The sequence below is a fragment of the Lepisosteus oculatus genome, chromosome 11 (genome assembly GCF_040954835.1).
Source record: "Lepisosteus oculatus isolate fLepOcu1 chromosome 11, fLepOcu1.hap2, whole genome shotgun sequence".
NCBI lineage: Eukaryota > Metazoa > Chordata > Actinopteri > Semionotiformes > Lepisosteidae > Lepisosteus > Lepisosteus oculatus.
In genome coordinates this window covers 797,749-825,529 of record NC_090706.1, presented here as the reverse complement: position 1 = coordinate 825,529, position 27,781 = coordinate 797,749, and the positions used below count along the sequence as shown (strand labels likewise).

General features: G+C 48.8%; 1 protein-coding gene across 6 annotated transcripts in view; it reads left to right on the top strand.

The window, feature by feature from the left end:
• col16a1 (collagen, type XVI, alpha 1) overlaps positions 1-26,699 on the top strand; it is a 57,344-nt gene extending 30,645 nt beyond the window's left edge. For 2 of the 6 annotated variants that reach the window (XM_015348468.2, XM_015348466.2), the window contains 38 exons: positions 705-746; positions 1,015-1,050; positions 1,496-1,549; positions 1,937-2,005; positions 2,632-2,676; positions 3,054-3,080; positions 3,738-3,794; positions 4,843-4,893; positions 5,992-6,063; positions 7,702-7,755; positions 10,582-10,626; positions 10,880-11,008; positions 11,133-11,165; positions 11,780-11,866; positions 12,073-12,135; positions 12,973-13,017; positions 15,727-15,780; positions 16,103-16,156; positions 16,760-16,813; positions 16,990-17,034; positions 17,577-17,630; positions 17,764-17,799; positions 18,094-18,156; positions 18,440-18,511; positions 18,892-18,945; positions 19,391-19,435; positions 19,691-19,735; positions 20,216-20,269; positions 21,157-21,210; positions 21,672-21,722; positions 22,110-22,199; positions 22,479-22,514; positions 23,125-23,169; positions 23,276-23,470; positions 23,605-23,668; positions 24,086-24,262; positions 24,631-24,708; positions 24,806-26,699. In XM_015348468.2, the coding sequence (XP_015203954.2) occupies positions 705-746; positions 1,015-1,050; positions 1,496-1,549; positions 1,937-2,005; positions 2,632-2,676; positions 3,054-3,080; positions 3,738-3,794; positions 4,843-4,893; positions 5,992-6,063; positions 7,702-7,755; positions 10,582-10,626; positions 10,880-11,008; positions 11,133-11,165; positions 11,780-11,866; positions 12,073-12,135; positions 12,973-13,017; positions 15,727-15,780; positions 16,103-16,156; positions 16,760-16,813; positions 16,990-17,034; positions 17,577-17,630; positions 17,764-17,799; positions 18,094-18,156; positions 18,440-18,511; positions 18,892-18,945; positions 19,391-19,435; positions 19,691-19,735; positions 20,216-20,269; positions 21,157-21,210; positions 21,672-21,722; positions 22,110-22,199; positions 22,479-22,514; positions 23,125-23,169; positions 23,276-23,470; positions 23,605-23,668; positions 24,086-24,262; positions 24,631-24,708; positions 24,806-25,002 (2,526 nt within the window). In that variant the 3' untranslated portion in view covers positions 25,003-26,699. The remainder of the gene's footprint in view (positions 1-704; positions 747-1,014; positions 1,051-1,495; positions 1,550-1,936; positions 2,006-2,631; positions 2,677-3,053; positions 3,081-3,737; positions 3,795-4,842; positions 4,894-5,991; positions 6,064-7,701; positions 7,756-10,581; positions 10,627-10,879; positions 11,009-11,132; positions 11,166-11,779; positions 11,867-12,072; positions 12,136-12,972; positions 13,018-15,726; positions 15,781-16,102; positions 16,157-16,759; positions 16,814-16,989; positions 17,035-17,576; positions 17,631-17,763; positions 17,800-18,093; positions 18,157-18,439; positions 18,512-18,891; positions 18,946-19,390; positions 19,436-19,690; positions 19,736-20,215; positions 20,270-21,156; positions 21,211-21,671; positions 21,723-22,109; positions 22,200-22,478; positions 22,515-23,124; positions 23,170-23,275; positions 23,471-23,604; positions 23,669-24,085; positions 24,263-24,630; positions 24,709-24,805) is intronic. The other 4 variants (XM_015348467.2, XM_015348470.2, XM_015348469.2 and 1 more) reach the window with 4 other exon arrangements.
• The last annotated feature ends 1,082 nt before the right edge of the window (positions 26,700-27,781 follow it).

Below are 27,781 nucleotides of genomic sequence, written 5' to 3'. Positions count from 1 at the left end.
GCAGTGTGTTCGTGAGAGAGCTCACCTGTCCGTCAGGCACAGCAGTGTGTTTGTGAGAGAGTTCACCTGCCTCATGTGGCCTTAAGAGAGCTCACCTGTCCGTCAGGCATGGCGACGTGGCCGTGAGAGAGCTCACCTGTCCGACAGGCACGGCAGTGTGTTCGTGAGACAGTTCACCTGTCCGTTAGGAACGGCAATGTGTCTGAGAGAGCTCACCTGTCCATCAGGTATACCTGTGCATGAAGATGCTTCCTGATAACAGTCCTACTCGAACACCATGCACATACAACACAAACACCACACACACTGTGCACAAACACCACACGGAACCACACCACCCCTTCTTGCACTACAAAACACACATCTAGCAGGATCACTTGTCAGCTTAAAACAAGATACCTACAATTTCAACAGGAGGTCAACACAGAATTGTGATTCTGTATAAAAAAGGAAAAACTGAGCTAAGAGCAGAGCAGTGGAAAATGTCTAAAATCTTTCTCCTAGCAGTGGCCATAAAGAAAACTAATGATACTGAGGTCCATAGAGAGCTCACATAAATGACCTATATCTTGTTCTTTGTGGTATCTATGACTATAATGACATAGTTTGCAAAGAGAATGGCAGGCTTTAGGGACTAAGTGGGGGTCTTGGAGGTGGCTGAGAGGCACTAACGACTGCTCTGCCTTCTGGTGCTGTTTTTTCAGGGAGATCCAGGAGTAGCGGGACAGGGGCTCCCAGGACCCCAGGTAATCCAGACATCCACTCTGTCACTCTCTGTTGTCTCTCTCTCTCCTGCTGGAGTGAAGCAAAAGGAGTTGTGGTCGCCCTCAGGTTTCTGGGTTCTGTTACGAGTGTGTTTGTTGTTTTCTCTCGTGCGGTGCTGTAGACACAGACACCAGGAAGGGGAGTGTGACGTTCACGTTGACATATGGCCTCTCTGGCCTCTCCTCAGTCTGCAGCACTCTGAACACATAGTGCTACCATACCAACCCACACCATGCTTCTTCCCCACAGGGAGAGGACGGGCAGAGGGGTCCCCCCGGGAAGCAGGTACGTGATGTTTCATCTTCTCAAGGATGTGTACAGCCCTAACGAGGAAACAGGGATGGGTCAGCCAGCGTGGTCAGCTGGGCGGAGCTTGCTGACCGCTGATCGTTACCATAGTGACGAGAAGAGCGAATCGGAAAGCTCAGTGAAAACTGCGGTTGTTCCTAAAAGGGAATAACAGCAGGCAGGAGCAGTTTGGCTCCAGGCTCGCTTGATGTGTCAGGGCTGAGTGAACTGCTGTCGGTGCAGGCCTGTGTTCAGTCGTGTAGTCAACATCGCTGCCTGCAGGGTCACGGCTGGAGATCCTCTGTGTTACGTCCCAGCCAATGGAGTATTTCAGTTATTGCCCAAGGGGGAGCAAGTTAATGGTTAGGCAGCCTCCTGGTTCTGCTGGTACCAGTGGCGCCAGTATTGGCTGTGTGCTGATCAGTGTGTGGTTCCCCTTCAGGGTCCAGCAGGCAAGACCGGAGCCACGGGACCACGAGGGGTCAAAGGAGAGAAGGTGAGAAGGTTCCTGCAGGATCCCCCATTATTTAAGCAGGGGTGCCAGATCGCACAGAAGTACGCGGCAAGGCAAAGCATGTTTAAGATGGGAAGAGGAGCCACTTCTTTAGGCAGGAGGATATTAGTGTCTGGAACAGGCTGTCTGGTCGTGTTGTTGGAGGAGATGTCCTTGTATCTTGTAAAAAGAAAATCCACAGATCCTTAAATTTGTGATCCATACCTCCAGTCCCCATTGACTGCATTGCCACAGGCCTAGGCAGCTTCATAGACATTTAGTGAGGTTTAGCAGAGGTAGCTCAGGCATCTGCAAACCCTGCAGATACCGCAGACTGAAGCAACACACCTCTGGCCTTAAATATCGGTGAACCCCATGTCTTTCCTGCAGGGCTCTGAAGGACCAGAAGGGCCTCCAGGGCCCCTGGGACCAGTGGGCATCGGAGTGATGGGGCCCCCGGTAAGGATGTCGGTCCATCGAACACAGAGGAGGGCGGAGCAAGGGGGAGCGGGAGGAGCAAGCAAAGAGGGGGAATGATAGAGGTGGGAGGGGAGGGAGCGAATGAGGAGGAATGGGGAGATAGCTGGGAGAGAGGAGGGGGGACTGAGTGAGAGGGGAGGGGGAGGAGCGAGGGAGGAGGGAGGTGGGGAAAGTGAGTATGGAGGGAGAGGGGCTGTGGGTGAGGGAGGGGCTAGAGAGGAGGGAGAGAGAGAGTGAGTGAGGAGGGAGAGGGAAGGTGGAGTAAGGAGGGGGAGGAGCTATGGAGGAGGGAGGGGGAGGGGCCAGAGAGGAGGGAGAGAGTGAGTGGGGAGGGAGAGGGAAGGTGGGACAAGGAGTGGAGGGGAGGAGCTGAGGGGAGGAGGGAGGCGAGGTCTAAGAGAACGTAAAACGAGAGCGGACTATGTGTAGCGTACATCAGGCACGGAAGCCGACACCAGAGGGAAACAGGAGATCCTGTGAGGAAAGTGCTGGCGAAAGATCAGTGCCAGAAGGAGGATGAAGCAAGGGGCGGGTATCTGGCAGTAACAGAAAATGACAGTTTGTGTAAATTCTGGCTGGTGACCAACTAAGGTTTGGTGTTGCAGGGGAAGGATGGCATTCCTGGGATACCTGGAGGGGATGGACACCCGGTGAGTAACTCTGTTTCCACCCGGGCCTCGGTCCAGGCTCAGCTGAAACGCTGCTCTTGGCCCTGTTTGGCCCTGGTTCAGTCTCGCAGGTTTGCAGACCTGTGCTTCTAAAGGCACTGAAGCTAATTGTCACAGAGTCTTTCTAATGGGTCAGAATTGCGATGCTGTACTGTGCACTGAGTCTATGGATAAACACTCAACATGTGAATAAATCACCTTTACAAAGGTGGCATTGATTTTTAATTCAGACTGTGACGGGCTGTCTGCATTTCTAAAATCCCAGCATTCATTTGGTCTGAATCTTGCCTGTGAGGCTTGACTGTTCTGGATCAGATCTGCAAGACAAGTATGACAAAGGTTTGTCTCTTTTATTTCAGGGAACAAGTGGGCCCAAAGGAGACAAGGCAAGTCTGTTTTAAAGCGGGGATTGAAGGAGGATCTGATTTAAAATAGCAGAACAGATGGCAATCAGAGGTTTGAAGAGAGGGAAGAGATAGCCTGAGGGGTATGTGAACAGAAGAGAGATGACAAGGAAGTTTCGCTTGTGGGGGAAGACAAGACATGTTGCTTATGAAAGCACTCCTGGATAATGAGATGAGTTTTAAACAGCAGTGTTTAAGTAACATGATACACCTCGGTGTGTTACCGTCATTGACGCAGTTTTTTTTTTTATTTGAAAAACAGAAATGTGGGCGAAGGTATTTTTTTGTCATTAAGGGTACCGAAGCTCACTTAGGAATGAAAAAAAAACAGGAAGGAGCATAAGAGAATAAGGCTAAAGTTCAGGTCATTTAAAAAATAAATATTCGGACTTTACAGATGCCTTTGATATAAAAAAACAGATGCCTTTTGATATGAAATAGATCCCCCCTTCAGGGTTTTTGGGTTGGGCTGCTGATGTGTGGCGCGGGGGAGGGTGCCCAGTCCTGCTTCGGTCCCGTCGTCATGGAGACCGTGGCACTGCTGGTGTGAGTGGGAGTGATGGAGTGATGGGTGCCACCCCTCCCACAGCCCACCCGCCCAGCGCTGGGGCGTAACAAGACTGTCGTGTGTTTCCGCAGGGAGAGCCGGGGGACTGCGGCTGCCAGCCCCCCACATTCACCAACTCCGGCAGACCTGTGAGTGCTCCCGACCCCAGCCTCGTCTTCGGGACGGCGGCGCCCCCAGCAGGGCAGACAGGGAATACGCAGGCTCCTGATCTGGGACTGTAAATGATTATCCCGTGGGGGAGGGACCTCCGGCTCCAGTCTGGGGGGGGCCGTGTTCCTGCAGGTTTCCAGGTGCTTTTAAAGCAGCAGCACCTGAAGATCCTGGACAGTCTGTTACACTGCTGCACCTCACCCAGTAGTTCCTTCAGCGAGACCATGGGGAGCCGAGTGCGAGTGGCAATGTTCAGGGCCCCTGTCCTGGACACCAGGCTGCTCTGGGGCCCTGCCAGACTGGGTCTGGGAGCTCCTGTCCTGCAAGCCAGGGGTGAAAGCAGAAGCTCAGAGGGACAGAATCAAGAGATTGAGGGACACAGGAGAAAGTTTCTTTCACTCTGAACTGGAGATTACTCATTTATTTAGTTACAGATTAGACACTAAACGTTTATCTAAGTCTGGTGTCTTAAGACAATTTTCACTCCTGGTGGAGTGTGGAAGAGGTGCAGACGCTGCAGAGCGGTCTTACTGCACGGGTCTGGTGCTGAGACAGGCTGTGGCCTTGCTCTGGGGTTTCTCTCCTGTATGGAAGACAAAGCCTCTTCCTCCTGTCAGCTCAGACCTGGGCCTGGTTTCCCCCCAGAAGAACAGTGACCGGAAGGAACAGTAGAGCCATGTGCAGTGGGAAACCAGACGGAAACCAAGTGCAATGTCAATACAGGACATAATGTTAATAGGGGTTGTGATGTGAGCCCAATAACACTGTGGCTCATGTGAGAATAATGTGCAAATTTCACCTTCTGTGGTGGGGTTACATTTGACAGGGAGACTGTGCACAGTGCAGGGCACTTTCTCAAGTGTCAGGAGTACCTTCATGTGAACAGGGACTCCTTCCACGACGAGCACCTGCTCGTCTTACTCTTCTTCCCAGCTTCGTACTCTCACGGGGGCGTTTGACTGAAGGGTCATTAAGAAAAATGTCTTTAACAACAGCAGGATGCAATGTGATTTCTCTCCTCTGCAGGGTGCTCCTGGCACACTGGTCACTGGGAATTTTTGGCAGCCTGGACCTCAGGTCTGAACTGGTTTCGCTTCACTGTCCGTCTTGTCCACCTGTCTGTCCTTCTGTCCGATGTCTGTCTGTAAGTGCTGCACTTGTCCTCACCCCCTCTGCCAGTCCAGCCAGATGCGCATTTGTCTGGTCTACCTGGGTATCAGCTTCAGCTCTGGAGCTTGTTGAATTCATGTAGATTGGTCTTTTGAGAGAATATATATCAGCTGCAGGGTGATCACAACGCTTAACCCTTGTGCATCACATGGACTTGACTGTCGTAATTGAGCGCCGTGTTACTCCAAGCTGAATTAAAATTTCATCTGGCCTCCCATCTTCCCTGGAGCTTAACCACACCAGTGCAGGAACAGCACCGCTGCCGTCTGGAAAGGCGACCGCAGTGCTGTGATCCGCTGCCCTGCTGTGATCCGCTGCCCTGCTGTGATCCGCTGCCCTGCTGTGATCTGCTGCCCTGCTGTGATCCACTGCCCGGCTGTGACAGGCGACCGCAGTGCTGTGATCCACTGCCCGGCTGTGACAGGCGACCGCAGTGCTGTGATCCGCTGCCCGGCTGTGACAGGCGACCGCAGTGATCCACTGCCCGGCTGTGACAGGCGACCGCAGTGCTGTGATCCACTGCCCGGCTGTGACAGGCGACCGCAGTGCTGTGATCCGCTGCCCTGCTGTGATCCACTGCCCGGCTGTGACAGGCGACCGCAGTGATCCACTGCCCGGCTGTGACAGGCGACCGCAGTGCTGTGATCCACTGCCCGGCTGTGACAGGCGACCGCAGTGCTGTGATCCGCTGCCCGGCTGTGACAGGCGACCGCAGTGCTGTGATCCGCTGCCCGGCTGTGACAGGCGACCGCAGTGCTGTGATCCGCTGCCCGGCTGTGACAGGCGACCGCAGTGCTGTGATCCGCTGCCCGGCTGTGACAGGCGACCGCAGTGCTGTGATCCGCTGCCCTGCTGTGACAGGCGACCGCAGTGCTGTGATCCGCTGCCCGGCTGTGACAGGCGACCGCAGTGCTGTGATCTGCTGCCCTGCTGTGACAGGCGACCGCAGTGCTGTGATCTGCTGCCCTGCTGTGACAGGACTCTTGATTTCCTTCTTGTTTTCAGGGGCCACCCGGACCTCCTGGCCCCCCCGGCCCCCCAGGTCCCCAGGGGTTCATTGGGATCCCCGGCCCTCAGGTAAGAGCCTTGCCAGCTGCCGTTTCACCCCTTGCCTCCCGGAGAGCCCTGGACACCGAGGGCTGCACTGTCTCTCTGTCTCTTCGCCTGGTCTGCATGGGCTTCTGTGCAAACTCACTGTCGCCTTCACAAGGAAAATAGCGCCAACAGCACTAAACCTCCGGTTTTAAAAATACTTCAGTATTATAAATTAAAAGTATTCTATTAAGTATTATATAATAAATCCTTAAATGTAGCTGTAAAATAATTATCATATGTAGTATCTTTAAATACAGGAGAATTCATGAGTAAATATAACAACTTACAGTAGGTCATAGTTTAGTACTACTTTAAAAGCAGGTTTAACAAATTAGAAAAGTAGAGTAATTAGCATTGCTTAAAATCCCACTAACACCCCAGACCTACAGTAGTGCTCCTGCAGATAGCTCCTGGGAGTGGAGGATATCCAAGCCATTTAGAGGGGGAACTTATTGTGGTGTAAGGACTGACTGAGGCAAGGCAGTGTGCTTGGAAAAACAAGCCCACATTGTTCGATGGAGGCTCAGAGCAGGCCGGGCTGAGCCGGGCCCAGCTGGGCTGGTCTGACGGTGCCGCTCTGGCGGGTGATTTGCCTCACCTCCCCTCGTGTCCGGGCCTTGCTGGACCGGAGCAGGACTGTCTGCTCTGCAGTGCCTTGTCCCCACTCAGCCTTCCCAGCAGTGAGTTCTCAAAACAGAAGCACAAAAACAGCACCTAAATTTGTTTTTCAAAAAAAGGAAGCAGCGCCCTGATACCGGACGCTTCCGTTCTGCTGGAAATAAAGAAGTCGAACGCTGGCCCGCTGAGCTCCGGTACCAAACTCCCACCCCAAAGAGCATGTAAAAGAGCAAATAAAAGAGCAACTACAGGCCCTGAGGCAGCAGAACACCAAACATTACATTCTGATCTCAATGCTTCCCAAAAACAAAAAGTTTGGAAAATCTCAGAGGAGACGATATCCTGGACTTCCATGCGGTGGGGGAGGGCCTCTCTCTCTCGGCCGGCTGGCTTTAAAGAACAGGCAGAGCTCACTGCAGCGGTCAGGGCCTCTGTCCTGGACACGAGGCGGCTCTGCGGCTCTGCCAGCCGGGATCTTGGTGTTGTGTCAGTGTGCTTGCGCTTGCTCATGTCCTGAAGTCCACGCAACCCACTGCAACAGCATCTCCGCCAGCAGCACAGTCTATTTATAAAACCATTTAATGACTGCAAGCACGGCAATAGAAAATAGAAACTGCAAAAGGAGAGCAGTGTTCTGCAGGGTCTCACTAATCGTTATTTTATATAGTGCCTTTCATGATGCATCATCTGAAGGCGCTTGACAACAACAGGGTCAGTTGTTGTCAGTTGTATGCGGTGAGCACTGCTTTTTCTTTAACCTGGTATTGTGTGGAAACCCTTGTTGATTTGAAAAAAGTTTAAAAAAGGTATAAAAACTCTCCAAGTCGGCAATCACACACGGATACCAGGACAAGGGCCGCTAGCAGGGCTTTCGGCTGCAGCTGATCTCCTGCTGATAGCGGGATTTCAAAGGGAGCTGGAGGAAAATCAGCTCGAGGCGCAACACTGACTCTGGACTGCAGCAGCAGACTAAACCCATTGAACCTCAGTTCCTTCTTTCAGGGTATCCCTGGAAACGATGGCTTACCGGGGAAACCGGGGCTTCCCGGGGAAGTAGTAAGTAACCAGACAGTGGGCGGAGCCCGTGGGCGGTAGCTGAGGTGGCGAAGGGGGCGGCCGGGCGCCGGGCCGGGCGCCGGGTCTGCTCAGAGTGGCGCTCTGCGGCCGTGGCCTGCCTGCGTGTTAGACACCAGCACTGCAGTTCCAGCCCCAGCGCGCATCGTGTCTCCCTTTACAGAAACAAGGGGACTGTTGTTCCGCTTGTTACAACTTGGACTAAGACGCAACAGAATAGAAGCTGGTAAATCTAGACTGCAGTGAGGCTTCAGCTCCTTCATGAGCACAGTGGAACAGTGTGCAGAGGGCTCTTTATGACGTTTGAACTGAACGCACTTGCTGCAGATGCATTTCAGTAACCGGCCCTGGTGTGCTCATATGAAATGTTAAATTGTGACGTGTGTTTCATGCTTCTTGGTTTATTCTGTTGTGTTTATGAAGGAGTTGTGACTTCTTTTTACCTCAAGAACAGAGATACCAGCAACATGAATTCTATTTCTTATAAGACGATCACAAAAAATGTCCTGTATAACAATTTATCCATTTTTAATTTTAGCTTAAATTTCACTTTCCAGTTTGGGCTTTGCCTGCACGGGAAGTACAGACAGAGCTCAGACACCCGTCCTGCAGGCGTCTGAAGGCAGATCTGCGCCATGCAGAGACCTGCAGTGCCAGGGGCTGGCTGCCATGACTCAGGGCCAGACCGACCCCAGTGTGCCACTCTGATGGACACCGCCACAGCCCACCAGCCCCCAGGCAGCACAAAAAAGCACCTGAACAGTTATATGTCAATGGTTTAAAACTCAAAACCTGACCGCATGTCTTATCCGTTAAAAAATAAAACAAATAAAATAAAATCTAATTTCTAGAATTAGGAATCTCTTCTCAACAAATTTGAAAATTAATGTAACCTGAAGCAGCAATTTCTGTAGTTGAGAAAGAGTAAATAGAAATAAGGTAAAATAATGGTAAAAAGAAGATAAATAGAATTTAAGACAAAATGATGGCTCTTCATTGACATATAATTGCAATGAGACCATTCACTTGGAGAGCGACTTGGGTTACTGCCTCTCAGATGGCTTTTCTTCTTGCTGTGAGGCTGGCAGTGATCACATGCACATGGGTGCCAAAACAGGACAACAGGACGCGTGTCATCTGAACCTGAAAGCAAATATCAAATATCTTTTAAATATCAGCACTTTAGGGGGACAAAGCTACATTTTCATCACAGCCTTGCGAAGGAATTTGACCTTTGCCAATGAGAAAGCACCATGTCACTGCCCTTCAGTGAGTTAGATCAAAAGCTGGCCGTTTGTACCCTGTCATCTCAGCTGGAAGGCTGGGTCACATGACAGGGCCCAGTCACAGTCTGTCACCTCCGCTGAAGAACTGGGTCACATGACACGGCCCAATCACAGCCTATCAGTTTTGCTGAAGAGCTGGGTCATGTGACATGGTCCAATCGAAGCATGTCATGTCTGCTGAAGAGCTGGGTCATGTGACAGGACCTCAGAAAAAGACAGTGACACAGCAGAATCTGAACTCACTTCACCAATCCTCTGCTTACCTGCTTAGATCAGTGGAGAACAAATTCTCATTTACAGTGGTGGCCTGGAGAGTACCCGATTACCGATTATACAATGCAGTAACTCATACTGTATGTATTTTGTCTCATTTTCGGCAGGTGCCCTAACACAGAAGTTATTTGTGCAGTAGCTCTTGATGGAGGCAATTTTAATCAATTACTTTTTCCAACATTAACAGTAAATTTGACAGCCAATCTGTAATCCATGTCTTCTATTTGTGAATGGTCTGATTGCTTAAATGTTGTGAAAAAGTGCTAGCATTGCTGAGTCACAGTTCTGCAAGGTTTGAGCTCAACATAAGCACCAACCTGAAAGTAATATATAACAGAATTTAGTGAATAGCTATTTCCCTTCAAGCCAGAATCTCCCATTTAAAAATCAGTGAATGAATCTGAATTTTGCACTTAAACGGCTTTTTATTCTGTTTTCCTTTTCCCTCCCTTTTTATTTTTTCGATTTTTTTAACAGACGTTGAAAAAGTGCTCTCTCTGCTCCTTCTCTGCATGTGTCAGAAAGAGGGTGGCAGGGCGCCCTGAAGCCCGTGGATGAAAGATCACTGCTCGGCTCTTTAGGGCCCTCAAAGGCTTGGGGGGGGCGGGGGGTTTGAGGGATTAGGGGTCATTTTCTCACAATGATCTCTTTCTCAAACTCCCCCACGCAGTGTAGCCTGCCTCAGGCAGTGAGAAACCAGTCTGTTAACGGCCAGGCTCCTTAGAAGTAGATTACCTGCTTTTGTGCATTATTTTATTCCTCTTGTCTAAGCAGTCATTAGTATTGCATGCTAACTAATGTATCGGACCCACCCAAGCTGGAACTCTCAACACATCCCCTGTACCTGCTTGGCCACTGGTCCTCTGACACGCCCACCTGCAGGGTCGTTTGTCATGTGACCCGCCGTGACTCCTCCACAGCGCCTGACGGGAGCATCACTGATCCCTCACTGATGTCACTACAGGCTCCCAGCAGGCCGTAAGAGCCACTGTTTTACTAGAGTGCCAGGGGAACTCATTCCGAATCGTGCCGCCATTGAACCAGTTACCCACTACCTTCAGAGCAAGTAACCTGGCCCTTCCTGAAGGAGGAGGGACACCAATGGGTTACAGTGACAAGGCTTTTCCAAGCCAAACTGAAGTGTGAATGAAAGTGTGTCTCCGACCCTTCTGCCTCTCGCGGCCTCAGAGGGGGCCTGGTCGTGCTCGATCACTCGACACTCTGTCACATTCTCTTCTCTTCCCCACAGCCACCCCTGGCGCTGATCGGAGAAACGAAAATCGAGGTACTGAAGGTGAGGAGCTCACGACAAGATCACCAGCTCGATCAGGTCCTTCTGCCTCACTGTGTGTGCCAAGGCCTTCCCCCTGGCTCCTTAAACCAGCTGCTCCCTTCTGATCTCTCCCCTTTAAAAGCGTTATGTGCATGGCACGGTGTTTCTGCGCGGGACGTGCAGCACTATTCTCATCGTGTCCGGATCTAGCCCCGGCAGCGCTTTCTGCAGCTCGTGTTCCTTGTGAGTGACGCGGCCTCTCTCTCTCTCCCAGCAGGGCCTCTGCAGAGACTGCTCCCAGGGCCTGCCCGGCGTGCCTGGCGTGATCGGGATGAAGGGAGAGAAGGGGGAGCAGGGGGAGCAGGGCCAGCCGGGAGCGGGATCGAGCGACGGTTGTGAGAAGGTGATGGTGCCGCTCTCTCTCTCTCTCTCTCGGTGTTGACTGGGGGTTTGCGGGGCAGGGAGTGACAGACAAACAGAGGAATGCTGCGCCAGGGCTGAGTTTTGTTTCTGGTTTTGCTTTGCAGTGCTTTGAGAGGCTCCAGAAAGAAGAAGCCCGGGTAGGTGCAGCTCTTCTGCCACTGCGATTTCCGGCAGCCCTGTGCAGCTCCCACGTAGTTCCATCAGTTTTTAGTCGCCACTGCGATCAAGAGGAATACTTGTCCTGTTGATTTTGCCCCGCGCTGCAGAAACACTCTGCTGTGTGAGCGCACAGTGCGGAGGAGAAGGATCGAAATGTTGGTCCGGACAGGATGCTAGGAGCCCAAGCATATGAAAATGCACAGGCATCATCTAGCAGCAGGACCTGGACAGAAACATGTGTTTCAGCCTCTCAGGTTAGGGTTGAGGGTGCCTTGAATATATTACCCAGCCGTGTTGTTGAAGCCAGTATTCGATACCCTGTTTTTTTCCCAAGAAACAGCAGGATGAAATCCTACCATCTATCAGAGGGGCTAGATGAGCCAAATGGCCTCTTCACCTTCTCTGGGAAATAGAATCTGGGATCGAATGAAACTCTGGGACTTGCGCTGCACCAGGAGTTACTGTGCAAGTGAAGGCTGTGATTGGCTGGTTGATTTTTGGAGTCTCGGGGTGTCAATTGCCAACCAGAGCCCACGACCGCCTCTCCATCCTCGTGACGGGGCTCAGCTGATTCCCCCTCTCTCTGTTTCAGGGTGACAACGGCAATGGGGGTCCAGGGTGCCCCGGGGTGCCAGGTACCCCAGGGATCCCCGGACAGCGAGGGGAGAAGGGAGAGCAGGTGAGGTGGGCAGGTGGGTGGGGGGCTGTCCAGCACGTTGTGATTTTGATCCCGGCTTGACGGATCAAAGGCAACGGGTGATGAAATACTGTGCTAGCAGAGGCGGAAAGTGTTGTACCCGGTGGATAATGGCCACCAGGAACGGTGTGAGATCCTGCCTCTCCGGGGGCGCCAGCATGACCCAAATACTTTCTCCCACTGTGCAGGGTGAAGAAGGATCACATGGTTCACAGGGCCCCAGGGGGTTCCCAGGTCCTCCAGGACCCATGGTAAGTACCTTGGAGTACAGGAGTCAAAAGAAGCACTAAACCCCTCTAATAAGGAAGTGGAGCTTTGGAAGCACTAAGCAGACTGCGAAGCCCAATCTGTCCTTTAAGACAAGCAGAGCTGCTGTGCTTTGTTTGATCCACAGGGGGCACTCTTCGGTCGATCACTTGATTGGCACTCAGATTCTTCCCATGTGTCCGACAAAGACTTGGGAAAGAGCTTGTCTTCATCAGGGTTCCTTATATTTTCTTGGGCGTTGTTATTCCCTCCGTTTTATCTAGACTTGTAGATAACGTCTGTTACTTTAAAAAAATTATCCAACGTGTATAAGAGGTTACACATGGATGGAGGCCAGTTCCAGGAGCTGGATGGAGTACCTTAATGAGATGGAATGTAATTTAGTTGATCACTGCCTCTGGCGAATGGAGATTATCTGTCTTTTGGTTATATAGTTGTTACTGTTGTTTTATTGTCACGTGCTCACGTCAATCTGTCACATGCTCGATGTATTAAATGTTTTTTTGCGTTTCTTAACGTAATCATGTAATTCAAATTTAAAATGGAAAAAAACTCCAAATAAGATACAATAGACAGAAAGCCAGCACTTGCACTTCACAGCTTAATTCTGTAAAATCTGAGGCAAGGTCCAATTTAATGATGTCTGCACTTTGGAATATGGTGTGCCTGTAACTAGTTAGGGAACAAGTGCAAGTTGAAGCTAGGATGTCCTCTGTGTGAGAATAGCCCTCTAGGCCCCGCCCACCCTGTCTACAGGCCCCATCCCCTGGGTCCAGTGTGCAGACGGGGCTGTCCCTCTCACTGCCTGTTTCTCCCTCCAGGGTCCTCCAGGTTTCCCTGGTTCTCCAGGTCCCTCCGGATTACCTGTAAGCAGCCTCCGCTCTCCTGCCCTTTTGCTTGGCATCCCTCACTCTCCATCCACACCCACACCCCCTCTGTCTCTCTCTCTCCATGTCTCAGTTTTATCGTCCAGTCTGGTCTGTGTTTCCTGCTGAGGCTCACATGGCCCAAAGGAGAGCCTTGTGAGCATGCAGGAGATACTCTGGCTCGCTAAGAACAAGCTAAACAGAGGAGTCGAAATTGGACAGCATTGGACAGGAGGGCAAAGCTGTGAATCCTGAGACTAATCCAAGACTAATCTCTGATGGCTTGGTGCACAGATGTGCGAGTCTGGGCCCTGTAGTTCTTTGTAGGTCTGGATTGGAGTGTGTCCCCAAACTTGCATAAAGAATTTGGCATTGACTGTAGCAGACTTTATTATTCAAACACAGGTCAGCTGGTCTGAGCAAGTGTGATCTGAGCATACTTATCAGCTACAGAGCACAGACTAGCCAAGGCCAGGACCGGTCAAAGCAAACCTTCAAATAAACCTCAAACCACTTAAAGAAATACTAAGTGAGCTTTTAAAAGAACAGGAAAATGCAAAGTAACTGTAGCATTTATGATTTTTCTTTCCCCCAAAATGGAAATTATTAATTAATTTAAATTTCATTTTTACATATTAGAAATAGAAATAAGAAAACTAATTCCAGAGCTTTTTTGGTCTAGGCAAAAAAAAACATTAAAAACTTTATTATATATTTCAGAGTATTTCATAATAAGATCAGAGCTGTGTTGTACAGACTGGGTTTACCTTCTACAGACACAACTTTGCTGATTTTATTTTGTATTTCTTCTACAAAGTTTTAGATATCTGTTTAGATCTCTGGGAAAAATAGCCCATGGAATCCCAATGCTTGGCCTGTTCACAGACACTGCTGTAAAACTCTAAACACCTAACTGCCCTGTCGAAGCCTCTGTTTTCCTCCTGAGTGTCCCATCGAGCCGAGTCCCCTCTCCACGTGATCAATCCCACACAGTGGCCGTCACAGTGCCCTTGCTCACCTGTCCAATCGAGCCGCGTCCTGCTGGCCTGTATCCCCCCTGCTCCTTCACTGGAGCCACGCAGCGCTGACTGTCCCAGGCTCCTGCCTGCCCAGAACTTCGGAGCTGCCGTGAGCTGGTGACCGAGTGCTGGGAGTAAAAGACTTGTGGTTTTGCCTCTTGCTGTAGGATGTCCTGAGTGCCTGAGTTGTTTTTAAAACAGTAAAGTTTGATTTTAATTCAGCAAAAAAATTCTAATTATTCATACATTGCACGAATTGTGGTACAATTTAATGTAGGACAATATTTTTCTATAAAGCAGATAACTTGTTTTTGTTATCTTTTATTTAGCAAGCTGTTAATTTACTAAACACCTTCTTCAGTCATATTATGCAATTTTGTCTTTTGAGAGGCCTAGCTAGACATTTTTATTTCTTTGAAACATAAAATTAGATTAGTACATTGTAAGCTCAGTAATTTAGTATGTTATCATAATATAAGAGTTCAGAACAATTATACTTCTGCCAGAATTTTGGAGTTTTAAACCAGAACTGTATAAACCAGAACATATGAGAACTATTTAGTAAATTTGCAGTTACTGAGTTTTCATTTGTATTTTGCTAGAGGTGGATCTGAGAAAATCACTAGTAATTTCCTTTGACTAGTCGTTTAAGACTAAAGGTTCTGTAAGTGTCCTGCACAATTAGGTTATGGCAGCTCCCAAAAAGTAAAACTCCTGTCTTCTGTCATCCATGTAGAGCCAATAACTATGAGCTTGTATGATGGACGCTTAATTTTAGAACCGAGTGTTAACAGGGAAACTGGTTCCTAAAGCAGATTAAGGTCAAGTCTCAGTGTAAATGCAAATTCTTTTCTCGGCTGTTTTCATGTGATCACAATTAGTATTACAGAATATGATTGTATTAGTGTCTCTAGAGTTATTGTCTGTAGGGGTAGATTCTTTGTCTTCCACTTGAAGATTCAGTTATAAACCGTCAATAGTGATTTCTCCTGTTTTATGTCCAGTGCTTAATTGCCCTTTTCACCAGTTGAAATGCTATAACTGTACATTTGGACTACCAGGTTTCTAAATCGTTCTGTTATACAGTCTGCAGAAGCCAAAAACCAAGGCAAAAAGTCAATGATTGCTTTGTTTCCTTTTAACTTTATTCATTTTGGGGGTTTTTTATGCACTGAAAAAAAGTCTTTAGTTGTACTTTCCAATATGTGACAGAATTTTTTGCTCCCCTGCCTTTCCAGGAATTTCTTGGTCAGAGTAGAAATGTTACATCTGTCAGACTTGCTGCAGTACTAGCTGTGGGATTAACTGTGCTTGATGATTGTATGGAAAGAGCTGTTTGTCAAGCTGAGTATGTGCTGTGTACATGAAGATTTCAGAGACAGTTTGGGAGCTGCAGTGTGAACACAACAAAGAGACAGATGGGGGGAGTTTTTAGGGTCAGAGAGATGTGATGAGACTGCTGTCTCACAAAACATAGGGCAGTACAATTGACTTTTTCTGGGTCCTTTAGGTATGGAATGCCTAAGTGCATTTTGCATTGAGAAAACACACAATACTTCTGCATAGTGAATGCACAGAGTATGAAAAGTTCCTCTGTACTTGTGTGCATTTGGAAACATGTTCAGGACGCAGAACAGCTAAAATCCTTCCAACTGCAACTGAGTTCTAGTGAAACGTTTCTCTTTCGAAGGGCCAGCAGGGAGAGCGTGGACTTCCTGGCCCTGCAGGAATGAAGGGAGAACAGGTGAGTCCATCGGTATTGACCTGACTCCTGCCAGGAACACCAGCAGCGATTGTGTGCCATCTTCCCCATGAGATTGCCCTGAAAGAAGACACTATAGCCGTCTTATTTTAGGTTTTTATACAAATAGTCAGTCCATGTCAATACTTGATTCCAAACTTATGTCTGCATCTCACCAAAAAGCAATAATCCTCAGTCGTGCATGTTGCCCATTCGAGTTTTTGGTGCTCATGTCTGTTCCATGGCGCAGAGCTCCATATGTGGTGAGACCTGCTCTTTATTCCTGTTGTCCACAGTGCCACTGAAACAGGGTTGTGTTTTCTAGGGTCCCCCAGGGTCACCTGGATACCCAGGATCAATGGGACCTCCTGGCTTGCATGTAAGCATTGCAGGAGTCATTCCTTTTCTTTCCTTTTGACCATGTGCTCTGAGTCCATCTGCTCCGGACACACAACCTGAAGGGACATTTACCAGATAAGCCTCTTGAAACACACAAAGTCAATCACAGTGATTGAAATGAAGAACCTGGATTTCATTCTAAATTTAGGGAAACCGACATCTGTTGTTTGTGACCCTTCATGGTAAGACTACAGGGTGACCAGAGCTGTACTCAGGTTATAAAACCTTCATGGCATACACTTGGTGTGTGTCTTCTTACATGTTCTCCAGAAAATTAAAACTCATTTGAAACTGAACTGCTCTGTAACTTCTTGCATCCTCTACATAAATATAGTTGGCACTGGTTTTACTGCAGTGCATTGCTGCGTACTAGACAAAAAAGAGTTATGTATTTAGCCTGTAAGCCAGTAAAATTACCTTTCCTATAATCAGTAAGAGTGACGGTACTTGTTATGGTTTCTGTCAGGCTAATATTTTTCACTTGTCCCTTCCTGGATCAATGGGCTTGGATGTGCATGTGCTTGTCTGTCAGGGCTGCCCAGTGACGTTTCTCACCGTCACTTCTCTGTTTACCCCTCTGCAGGGCCTGAAGGGAGAGAGGGGGAACCCAGGGACAGTGGGACAGAAAGGGGAATCGGTAAGGATGTGACTTGTTGGCATGGAGAAACTGTGTTATTCTTAATCGTTAGCTACAATTGGAAAGCAGCATGCAGGACAGGGAGCCTGAATTCAGACCGGGTGTTTGATGCACCTGGAATGGGAGCAATTCCAGAATCCAAAAAACCTGACTTCAATCCATTGGTGCTGTTTCAGGGCCCTCCAGGCTCTCCGGGCTACCAGGGACCTGCCGGATCGCCGGTGAGTGAAATGCAGCAACCCCGTCGCTTCCTAGACACAGTTACTCATTTTCTGCGGATGAGTTTGGAACCAATTATAAAGCAGGAGAGTTACAGTGCACCAGGAGTGGCTACATCCCAGCAGGTCTTTCTATTTAATCATCAGCTTTAAAGACTGAAATGACTGCCCCTGGCCCTACTCTGCTATAGGGTGTCAGGGTTTTCATTTTGACACATCTCCAAAATCCTTAATTGAACAAATCACCTGCTTCAGTGGTCAAAATGAAATTGCTCAGAGTATTACTACAGTAAGTAGAGCATCAAAGGGTTACTCCTAATGCCTACTTGACTGGCTCTTCATCGCCCCTGTTGTACACATTCCACAATGAAATGTGAACGAATTCTTAAACAATTAAAACTAGAAGTAGAGAATGAAATTATACCAAGGGGATTTGGGCCGTATTGATAACAGCAGGTTATGTTCTAGGGCCTTGCCATGTGTAGTTGGGATCTAAACCCCAGAGAAGTCTGGGATTTAACGGCCTGTTTCTTATCTCTGCTCAGGGCCCGAAGGGTGACCATGGCGTCTCTGGGAATCCAGGACTCAAAGGGGATCAGGTAAGGGGCAGTCTCTCTCACTGCAGCTGAAACACCTTGACGTTTCTCCACACAGCAGAGCTGGATGCAAATTCATCACCGAATGCGCCAACTGTTTCCGAGTTCCTCACGTCCTGTCTTCTTTGCTTTCTAGGGTTTCCAGGGGCCACCGGGGTTTCCAGGACAACCGGTAAGGCAGAAACCGGTTCTGCAGAGCTGGCATTCGCGGCAGGGAGGGTTCTCGTGCCCTGCCGGGCGAGAACAGTGACGCGGGACGGCGGCTCTTTACACTGCCTGAATCAGCACGAGCATTTCTCGCGCATTTGTGCCAGAAGCAGTGAGGACGGTGGTGGCACTAGAATGACCCGATCCAGATGAGGGAGGCAGGCAGTGGAGACTGTGATGCCTCCTGGGCGTAGGCTTGCATGCGGCTGGTGGTGTGCTCTTGACGGGGGTCGTCCTGACTGTGTTTTTGTTTCTGCAGGGCCCCCCCGGATTCCCTGGCAAGGCTGGTCCTGCTGGTCCTCAGGGGCCCCCGGCAGAGAAGGTGGGTGTATCCACTGGGTGGATCTTACTGTCTTATTCCTGCTTTCGAAGCATTTCAGGAATCGCTGACTCGTTCATGCTGGCTGACTTGCAGTTTATGACTCCATGTACTCCTCCTTGAAACTGAGTAGTTTTGTTGACACTTAAACACACACAGCTGCAACTCCTGAAACAAAGATTGTCCCATAGATGCACGAGTGTTACCCATTTCTCTTGCTGGCTGAAAGTGACATCCGGCCCTAAAAATCATGACTGACCAGCATCGTCTCTTCTTCCCCGTAAAGGGCAGCGAGGGGCCACGGGGGGCCCAGGGCCCCATGGGGCCCCCTGGCTCACCTGGGACACCTGGAATGCAGGTAAGGGAGGTTGTGAGGTTGTGATCTCTGTGCTGTGTGGCAGTGCATCAGGAAGTGCACTAAGACGGTCTGTGCTCTTACTTCTTACCTTCTGGGAGTAACTGTGAAATTCTGAAAGATGCAACTTGAAGACAGGAGTAGGTATGGACAGCAGATCTTCACTTTGTTTTGTGCTGCAAGCGCTGGTTTGCGGGAAGGTTGGAGGAAAGGTGGAGACAGTTCATTTAAAGTTTTAAAAAGCAACTGGAGTCAGTGACCTTTCACCGATGGCAGCGTGACTTAGGCACAGCAAGGGGGATGAAAAAAAAACAAAGCGCTGGTGTGAGAAGCTGTGGCCACTGCGTAGCACTTACTCTCCCCTGTCTCCTCCGTCTGTCCAGGGGCCTCCAGGGATTGAGGGCATGGATGGAAAGGATGGCAAACCAGGGCCCAGGGTAAGAGCAGGTCCTTCCACCACACTCACCCAAGAGGGTGCAAGAGTGCAGCTGCTCTGTCCCGTCCATCAGAGCATGCAGAGCTATAGGATGCAGCCCTGGAAGGTCTTCTGAGATCTTTCACTGTGTGACCAGTTTGACTGCTCCTGTGTTGCATGACTGCAGAATCCCCACAGCCCATCCATGGAGCGCCGGCATGATCACCGAGTTACATCATCATCCTGCTTCTAACATACAGACTTTACTGTTTCATTCAGGTTTCTATCTTCCCATTAGGAAAAAGGTGTTAGCCCCATCAGCTGATAGTAATAGTGAAGATCATGATACGAGGCTGCAATCTCGTGAGGTTAATCCATGCATCACTCTGCATGCATGTCTTGCTCTAGTGATTCTGATGCCTGCAGATTTTTATGTTGACTCTCGATGTGCTCTCTCTCCTCTCCAGGGTGAACCTGGTCCAGTCGGTCCTATTGGTCCCAGAGGTCTCCCAGTACGTATTCTGGCAGCCATTTTATCTTTATTTCCCAGAATATCTCCAGTCCAGAATCCCAGTTAAAGAAATAATCATTAATACAACTGAACATTCACGTGAACTGTTAGTGTTTAACAAGAAATGACTCTCCCATTATAATTCTGCCTTAAAAGCAATGATGGTGTAATGATGATGTTGTCTGTATTCAGACATATCAACAGCTTTGGAAACATGTGTTCGGCTAATTTTTGCACAATTTTAATTGTGTTCCAGGGATTCAAAGGAAAAACCGGACATACTGGCTTTCCGGGACAGAAAGTAAGTTACTTCTTAATATCAGTGACTGTTACTATAAGAATATATCCCTTGAAGATTGGGAATGGAGGTTGATGGCCTAGAATAGCTACTTTAAATAAGCAGTGCTGAAGAAACTCGAGGAGCGGTGCTATATCTCCTTGTAATCCTTTCTAGTCCTTCAATTTAGGGTTTATGGAGAATCTCCTTGTTCTGGTGACACTATTACCACCTTTCTCTGCAGCAGCATCCAGAGATTTGTCTTTCCAAACTAAGGTCCAGCTCATCCCAGTCCTCACTGAAGTTATATTCCTGAAGCTACAACTTGAGATTTTCAATGTAGTACTGTACATTCTAATGTGTTCAGTCACGATAGCATGATCTAAGCAGTATCTTAAATAAGGTCATGAAAAGGGCAGGAACATGGGCCTGACTGGACACCCAGCTGTGTAGTGCTAATGTTGTGTGGGATGAGGCTGACCCCTGACTCTTGCTCTTTCCCAGGGAGACATGGGACCCCAAGGTTCACCTGGAGCACCAGGACGGCCTGGCATGGAGGTGAGCTACACTTAATAAATGCCCATCGCTACAATTCGAAATGAGGGTGGGATGCCCTGCCTAACACTCCCACTTAATCTGTGTTACCTCAGTATTACAGAACATGGGTCCCACCAGGTAGCTGGGAGCTCGGAATCTAATACATGTTATTGAACTATTGGATTCTTCCCCATCTGTCCACTGTTGTCCTCTCCCTCCCATCTGTTCTGCCATCTGGGTTCTCTGAGTCTGTGGGAGGACCACGGCATTTCTTCTTCTTTTTTTCCAAGCTGATAAAGTTCAGATCTTCCTCCCTCAGACACTCGCATCTCCTCCAGTATCAGTGCCCATCCCAGCCAACTCCTACTGAGCTCACTCCCATCGTTTCAAGCTAAACCTCTCAACTTCTGACCACCCGTTTTCCTCCTCCCTCTCTGTGGACCTCCCCATCTCAGGGAATGAGCTGCACACAGATATCAGAGCCGCTCAGCCGCTCAGGACTCGTGTGTCTGGACAGCAGCTGTGTTCTCTCAGCTCTCAGCTCCACTCTTCAGTGTCTGACACTGTTGTCCCACTGTTTTTAATTCTCAGACCGGTAATGCAACTTGCTAACTGCACTTATCCACTGTACCAGGGTAAACATCTCTATGATGTATTTACATCACTGCTCTGCGTGTCCCATTTTTAAATTCCTGGTTTTATTTTGTTTGTGCTGACCTAGTTCAGTTTATGCCTTACCCTCTTTGTTATTTAGTTTTACTTTATCGGTCCTGCACAGTTTTTCCTTGTACTTACTGTACATTTTCTAATGGATAAAGGCATCTGTTAAGCAAATGAATAATATGTGCAATCTGATCCACTGTAGCTTCCTTTTGACTTTGATTCTGCTAACAGAGCTGTTGTTGCAGGGTGATCCAGGGACCCCGGGACTACAGGGGCCAGCAGGACCCCCAGGGCATTTAGTGAGTATCTGACTGTAGTCTGTGTGATTGGAAAAAGAGCTTCATAGCCTTAAAGCTTTAGTGTTGTTTCTTTTTTCCCTTTTACAAAACACAGAATACTGTACCTCATACAAATTTAGCTGGAATATTTTTTTTAATCATAGTTAGGAAATATGTCTTTTTGAACCCATACACAAGTAGACATTTGGTGTGAATAGTGGGATACCTGGGGTGATATGCTCTGCGGAGTGCGTTAGTTTATCAGATCTAAAACACTTTCAACCTGCTCTGGCCTGTCCTGATATTGTCCCGACACTGTAATGATCAACATTTATTAATGAAAAAACATATATGGGTCTGTGACTCAAACATTGTAGCAGGTTGTCAGCAGCGACACAAATGAATAAAATTGTTTAAAAATCAAAGCGTCCCAAAAGGCTTGATGATTTTTTAAATGTCAAACCTGTTTGGTTTTGCTTTAGGGGGCAGCAGGGCCTATGGGACCCCCAGGACCAGCAGGGCCGCCTGGACTGGTAAGTTACTTTTCCCTTTCTGGTATTCACCCCGGTAACGCACCATGTTTTGTTGACATGTCTCCATGTCTTTATTTATCAATGCAATCCTCACTGCAGTTTTAATCAATTAATATAACTAAATCAATATAATTAATTAAATAAATATTAAATCAACATGCTGTTACCACACTCCTTACTAAGAATAAAACATTTTTGATGCTGGATGGAGCTACTAAAGCGTTCCAGCTCATGGTTGTATTTGTTTTGTAATCAGTGTCGTAAGTTAAAAATGTAAAGGAAGGTACAAACCACTTGCCACTCGTTTCACCAAACCTTCTTGCCACAACCGCCAGCTGGAGCTCAGTACACGTGTAGGCTCAACATGTGCTTTGTGCCTCCCCTCAGGGTGTGAAGGGGGAGAGAGGTCAGGCTGGAGAAAGAGGTCTTCCAGGGATGGTTGGTCCTCCTGGGCCTCCTGGTCACCCAGGCCAGTCTGTGAGTATCTGGTATAGATCAGTGAACGCAGTTAGTCACTGTACGACACAGTTACAGTAACTCCTATCGTTCTGCAGGCTCAGGAGACACCTTTACAGATTCAGTAGAGTAACGTGGATACAGTTCTAAGATGCTCCTAGATGCTCCTCGAGAATCAAAACCAAATAATTCACATCTTATAGTAAAGTGAAATTTTCATGTCCACCATGTTGTTGATTGTATGTTTGAATCAGAAGACAGGGAACGTCTTGTAATGCTTCCTGTTGCTTTCTTGGGCAGGGAGAGCCGGGCAGTGATGGCACTCCGGGGAAGGATGTGAGTAAATCCCGGACATTTCCAGTGCATGGAGCATCGATCATGACGCCTTAGACTGCGCCTCTGTGCTTGTATCACACGCTCACACATACAGAAGGGGTGCACTCTCTCCTGCTCCCAGAGAGCCACAACTTCCAGGACAGGAAGACCAAGGAGCTGGAGTCAAGCTAGTGTTGGTGGGATGAGAGCTCTCCAGGACCTCCACTGAGAGAGAAATGGCTCTGCAGGAGTAGGAAGGACATATTCCAGTGACAGTTGTACTATTTTCATGAATTTTCAGTGATTCCTGCGGGTCCTGCAAAATCTGGAAAGGGGCAAAATTAATATGGAAGGTCATTTAAACAACAGAGGACAAACAAATGCTGTTGGAGAAACCACTGTAATGCTGTTCATATCGGCTGTTGTTGAAGAACTGATAATATTCAAATGTGCGGTAGAGTTAAGGAATTCGGGAGGTGGCAGAGTCGTTAGCTAGGGAGAGGTGATGCCAGATCTTGGGAGAATGTGTGAAGGAGGAGTGGCCCTGGAAGGTGGGTATGGCTGTGATAACGAGGCCACTGCAGTACAAGACCGTTTCGCTCTGAGCTGAAGGACATGTCTCTGTCTGCAGGGCGCTCCAGGACAGCCAGGGGAGAGGGGGCTGGCCGGGCAGAAGGTGAGGACGCTCCAGACTTTCTTCTCGTCTTGTTTTAATTAACTGGACTGAGTAAAGTCACCGCCCTGAACTCAGAGTGACCGAGCGTGCTGTCGCTGTGCCGCAGGGAGAGGCTGGCTCTCCGGGTTCGCAGGGCCCCGCTGGAGAGCGCGGACGGCCGGGGCTGCCCGGGGGATCGGCGAAGAGCGACTCCAGCGGAATCGGGCTGATGGGGCCGGTGGGGCCCCGGGGAGAGAGAGGCAGCACAGGAGCCCCCGGTCCTGCCGGGCCACCGGGAATGCCGGGAATGCCAGGAACTGACGTAAGACGGCCACCGTGCCCAGAACGTTTTCCATTAATCCGGATGTCAGGAGAGCAGTGTGGTTGCGCACTGCACTGAGTTTGCGTGCAAATGCGAATGAAAATAAAGTTTCAGTCCTGTCTGTCTCTTTCTAGGGAGTTGTAAACTACGACGAAATCAAGAACTTTATTCGGCAGCAAGTCATGAAGATCTTCGATGGTAATGACCCTTTAAGTTTTTTTTGTCATTTAGTCTGATGATTTTACTCAGACAGCATACAGAGACTAGGACAAGGGGAGGACAACCGCATCACCGTCGGTCATGTGACAGTGCGGCATCACCCTCGGTTCCTCTGTTCCATGTCGTTAGGATGGAATAAAGAACACTCCCTACCTTGGCTTTCCATCCCAAACTATTAGCAACCAATTGAGCTAAGCTGGCCTGATGGCCTCCAATCTTTTACTACTTTCTTTATAAGGGTTGAACAGGGATCTGTCTGGAAACAATCCCTTTACTTTGAATCACTGGACTGCCTGGCCTGCTGTTCTCTGGGGTGCATCAGCTCTGCAGCAGGCAGGGGCTTGCAAGCAGTGCAGTGTGAGAACCCCCTGACCCGCCTATCCCCTGTCCCGACAGAGCGCATGGCCTACTACATGTCCCGAGTGCAGCTCCCCGTGGAGATGGTGTCCGCCCCCGGCCGGCCAGGTCCTCCCGGAAAGGACGGGATGCCCGGAAGACAGGGGTCACCCGGAATGCCAGGTATTCCCGGACAGATCGGCCGAGAGGGACGACAAGGCCCCCAAGGACCACCAGGTGAGTCAAATGTAGCAAAGCCCTGGCCAAAGAAAGACTCTCCAGTGCAGGAGTGCAGGGCTCCTTCGTTAGTGGCAGTGCACAGTTTCTAAAATCTTTCAGCAATTTTATTAACTGTCTCAGAGGACTGTGAAGCCTGCATTTACAATAAGTCTACATACTGTAACACATAGAATTACAGGTGATTTATTTGTTAACAACTGCTGCCCGCTACTAATGATTAACTGGACATTAGTCATCTACCAGATGCGTGGTAGATGTAGAGTATATCTGTGTTACAGTATGTAAACCTGTATGTATCTACTGTATAAAGAGATATTTTGCATCCCCTAAGCCCAGATGTTTCCAGCTGTGCTGTGTTTCCACAGGTGTTCCAGGGAATAAGGGTGAGAAAGGAGATAAAGGAGTTGGGGAGATGGGAGACATTGGACCTCCTGGGGCTCCAGGTGAGATATCGTACAAGCGATCAGCCTCTCCTCTCTCACCGTCTTCCTCCTCACTTTTCCATTCAACCCTCATGCCCCCTCTGCCCCTCCCTTCCAGGTGTCCAAGGTCCTCCAGGTTATGGGAAGATGGGTCCCCCAGGTCCTGTGGGTCAGCAAGGGATCCCCGGGGTGCCAGGTTCCCCAGGAACGCCCGGCTCTCCCGGGAAACAGGGACGCTGCAATCCGTCCGACTGCATGGGCATGATGCCCGTGGAGCAGTACCAGCCCAAGAGCATGAAGGGACCTTTCCGCTAAGAGAGCAGAGAGTGCACGGGCCACGCCCCATTGGGCTTTTTGAAAAACTCTTTTCTCTTTTCTTTTTTTTTTTGTTTGTAAGAAATAAAGGTTCCTGGAGGATCTTTTGAAACACACGCACGCAGGAAAAAATCAATTTCCAGCTCCAACCCCACCACCACCACAATCCCTGCCACCACCGGTTCCACATCATCCCACATCTGGACCCTCTCCCCTGCAGGTGGACAGCTGGACCGCTGGCAGGGTCAGGCAGTGGTCAATATTTACCCAGCAGAGGGTGAGGAAGCTCTCTCAGCTCTGCCTCTCGAAGGCCTCTTCCCCATCTTGTACAGCATTTTTTTTTGAAAGCAGGAGCAAAATCTGTATATCGTCGGAAATACTTGTTTGATCGTCTCCTGGTGTTTGTACCGCCCCCGAGCTCACCGATGAGTTTCACCCGTGTGTTCCAGTGGTGGAACTAGAGGACATGTTGGGCTCAGCTATCAGTCTGCAGTACAACACTGAATGAATTATAACAGCAGTAATATCAGAACTAATACTTTTCAAAAATGTTTAATCACCTAGTAGAACCTCATGGTTTCGTTTGCGATTCACGTTTTTGCTGAGATGAGGAAAAACCTCTTGTGCAACAGCGCCTGAGCTTGCTGATGCTGTGATGAACCTCCCCTCCTTTTCAAGTTCAAGTGGACCGTGGAGACTCTTTCAAAGCCCAGAGGCTTACCAGGGTGGTTTTAATCAGGCATTTGGTCCCATATAATCTGCTTCCTTTACAATGGTGCTGTGTTTTCCTCCTCCGTTGTTTTAAACCACTAATACCTTCATGGTTACAAAGGGAAGCTTGGAGCCCCACAGTGCTGTCTCACCTTGATGACATCATACCTGATGCACAGAGGCAGAAGTGCGTTTCATCTTTGGAGAAAGAGGCACGGCTGTGTCGCCAAGCACTTCTGTGTGCCAAAAGGCCTTGATCTGGAGCTTGATGATACTGGTCTTCTGTGGCAGTGCCCTGGTGAACTCGAGGATACCAGTCCAGTTGCGGGAAAGTGTGCTGTATATATTAGTATTTCTGTTGCTGAGCTGTTTCATGAACATTCTGACAAGTCAGCAGCCCGTTGCGAGTTCTTCATTGGGTCCGTGCATGTTTAAATTCCCTGATCGAGAAACAGCTCTGCCTTCATAAGCTATTGGGTTTCAGGTATCAGGTGGAGGAAGTGTCTGAGCAAGTGAGAGGGGCAAACAGTAAACTTACAGCTTTTTACATTTTTCTATCCTATGCTGTCGCATATGCCTTTACAATTCTAGCAATTGGCAAACCTGGAAAAATTAGTATGTAATTCTATAATAATATAAAAAAGTTTCTGTTTTTTTGTGCGCACATCGTATTCTTTATAAAAGAAACATAATCTTTTTTTGAGTTCAGTTCCTGGAATTTTTTCCTAAGCTCTTTAAACACTGCTTCTTGTACTATACCCATTGGCTACAATACAACACAACCAGTCTCACTGCCTTCCCTGGGTTTTAGAGCTAAAACAAACCATCGAGCTTGTTGCTGTGCAGCACGGTGTCTATTCCACCCCTCCAGCCCCGTCTTCACCGCCTCCACGAGTCACTGAGCAACAAGCGAGTTCTCCTGTAAAAGCCATCAGTCTTGAGATATTTTTTATGGAAACAAATAAATTTTTTAAGCAAACTTTGAATTTTGTGTCCAGAGAACATTTTCTTGGCCCGTTTCACAGCAGTACCGTTGCCATGAGTGGGGTGGGTGGTGATGTATGAAGAGCTGTAACATGTAGAGCTCAGTTTCACCTGGAAAAAGAGAGGAAAAATGCAACATCTCTGCTGCAGACTCCTCCTCAGGTGTGTCCTGCAGTGTGCAGTCTTCCTCAGGTGTGTCCTGCAGTGTGCAGTCTTCCTCAGGTGTGTCCTGCAGTGTGGAGTCTTTCTCAGGTGTGTCCATCATTGAGGAGTCTTCCTCAGTTGCAGTCCTCATTGTGGAGTCTTCCTCAGGTGTGTCCATCATTGAGGGGTCTTCCTTAGGTGTGTCCTGCAGTGTGGAGTCTTCCTCAGTTGCGGTCCTCATTGTGGAGTCTTCCTCAGGTGTGTCCTGCAGTGTGGAGTCTTCCTCAGGTGTGTCCATCATTGTGGAGTCTTCCTCAGGTGGGTTCTGCACTGTGGAGTCTTCCTCGGTTGCGGTCCTCATTGTGGTCTCCATACACGTGAAGAGGCTTTACAGCAACATGATTTGGTTCTACACGGAGATGTAGAAGCACAATCGTCTCGCTCCTTCGCTGCCGGCACACAGACTACACTGACCCCTCGCAGGCTCAGTGGCCGATGAGTTGCTGGTTTGAGTTTGATCATGATTTGTCTCCCAGTCTGAAATGAACATTCAAGTTTTTGTGTTCTGTTCTTCCTCTGATGTTCTGAGACATCTGTACGTCTTTCGTTAAAGTATTTTCCAGTTGATTTAAAACCCTTTGTTGCAGGGACAGTTTCCTATAAAGCACCTCAGGGCAGGTCAGATGTGTTGTGGCTGATGAGACCAGCAGTAACTGTGAGCTCAGGTTGAGAGAAAAACAGTCCAACACACCTGTCTGAATCTAAACGCTGATGAGGTCTGTTTGTTCAAAGCGATTCCTTACAAACTTTCGGTTCAGGACAACATACTGTACCCATCTAGTCAGTTTTTTTTAAATCCTGTTTTCATTCAGTAGGTGCTGCATCTGTCTGCTGGTTGTTCTGGGTCATTTGCCGACAGGAAAAGAAAAAAAAAACAAAT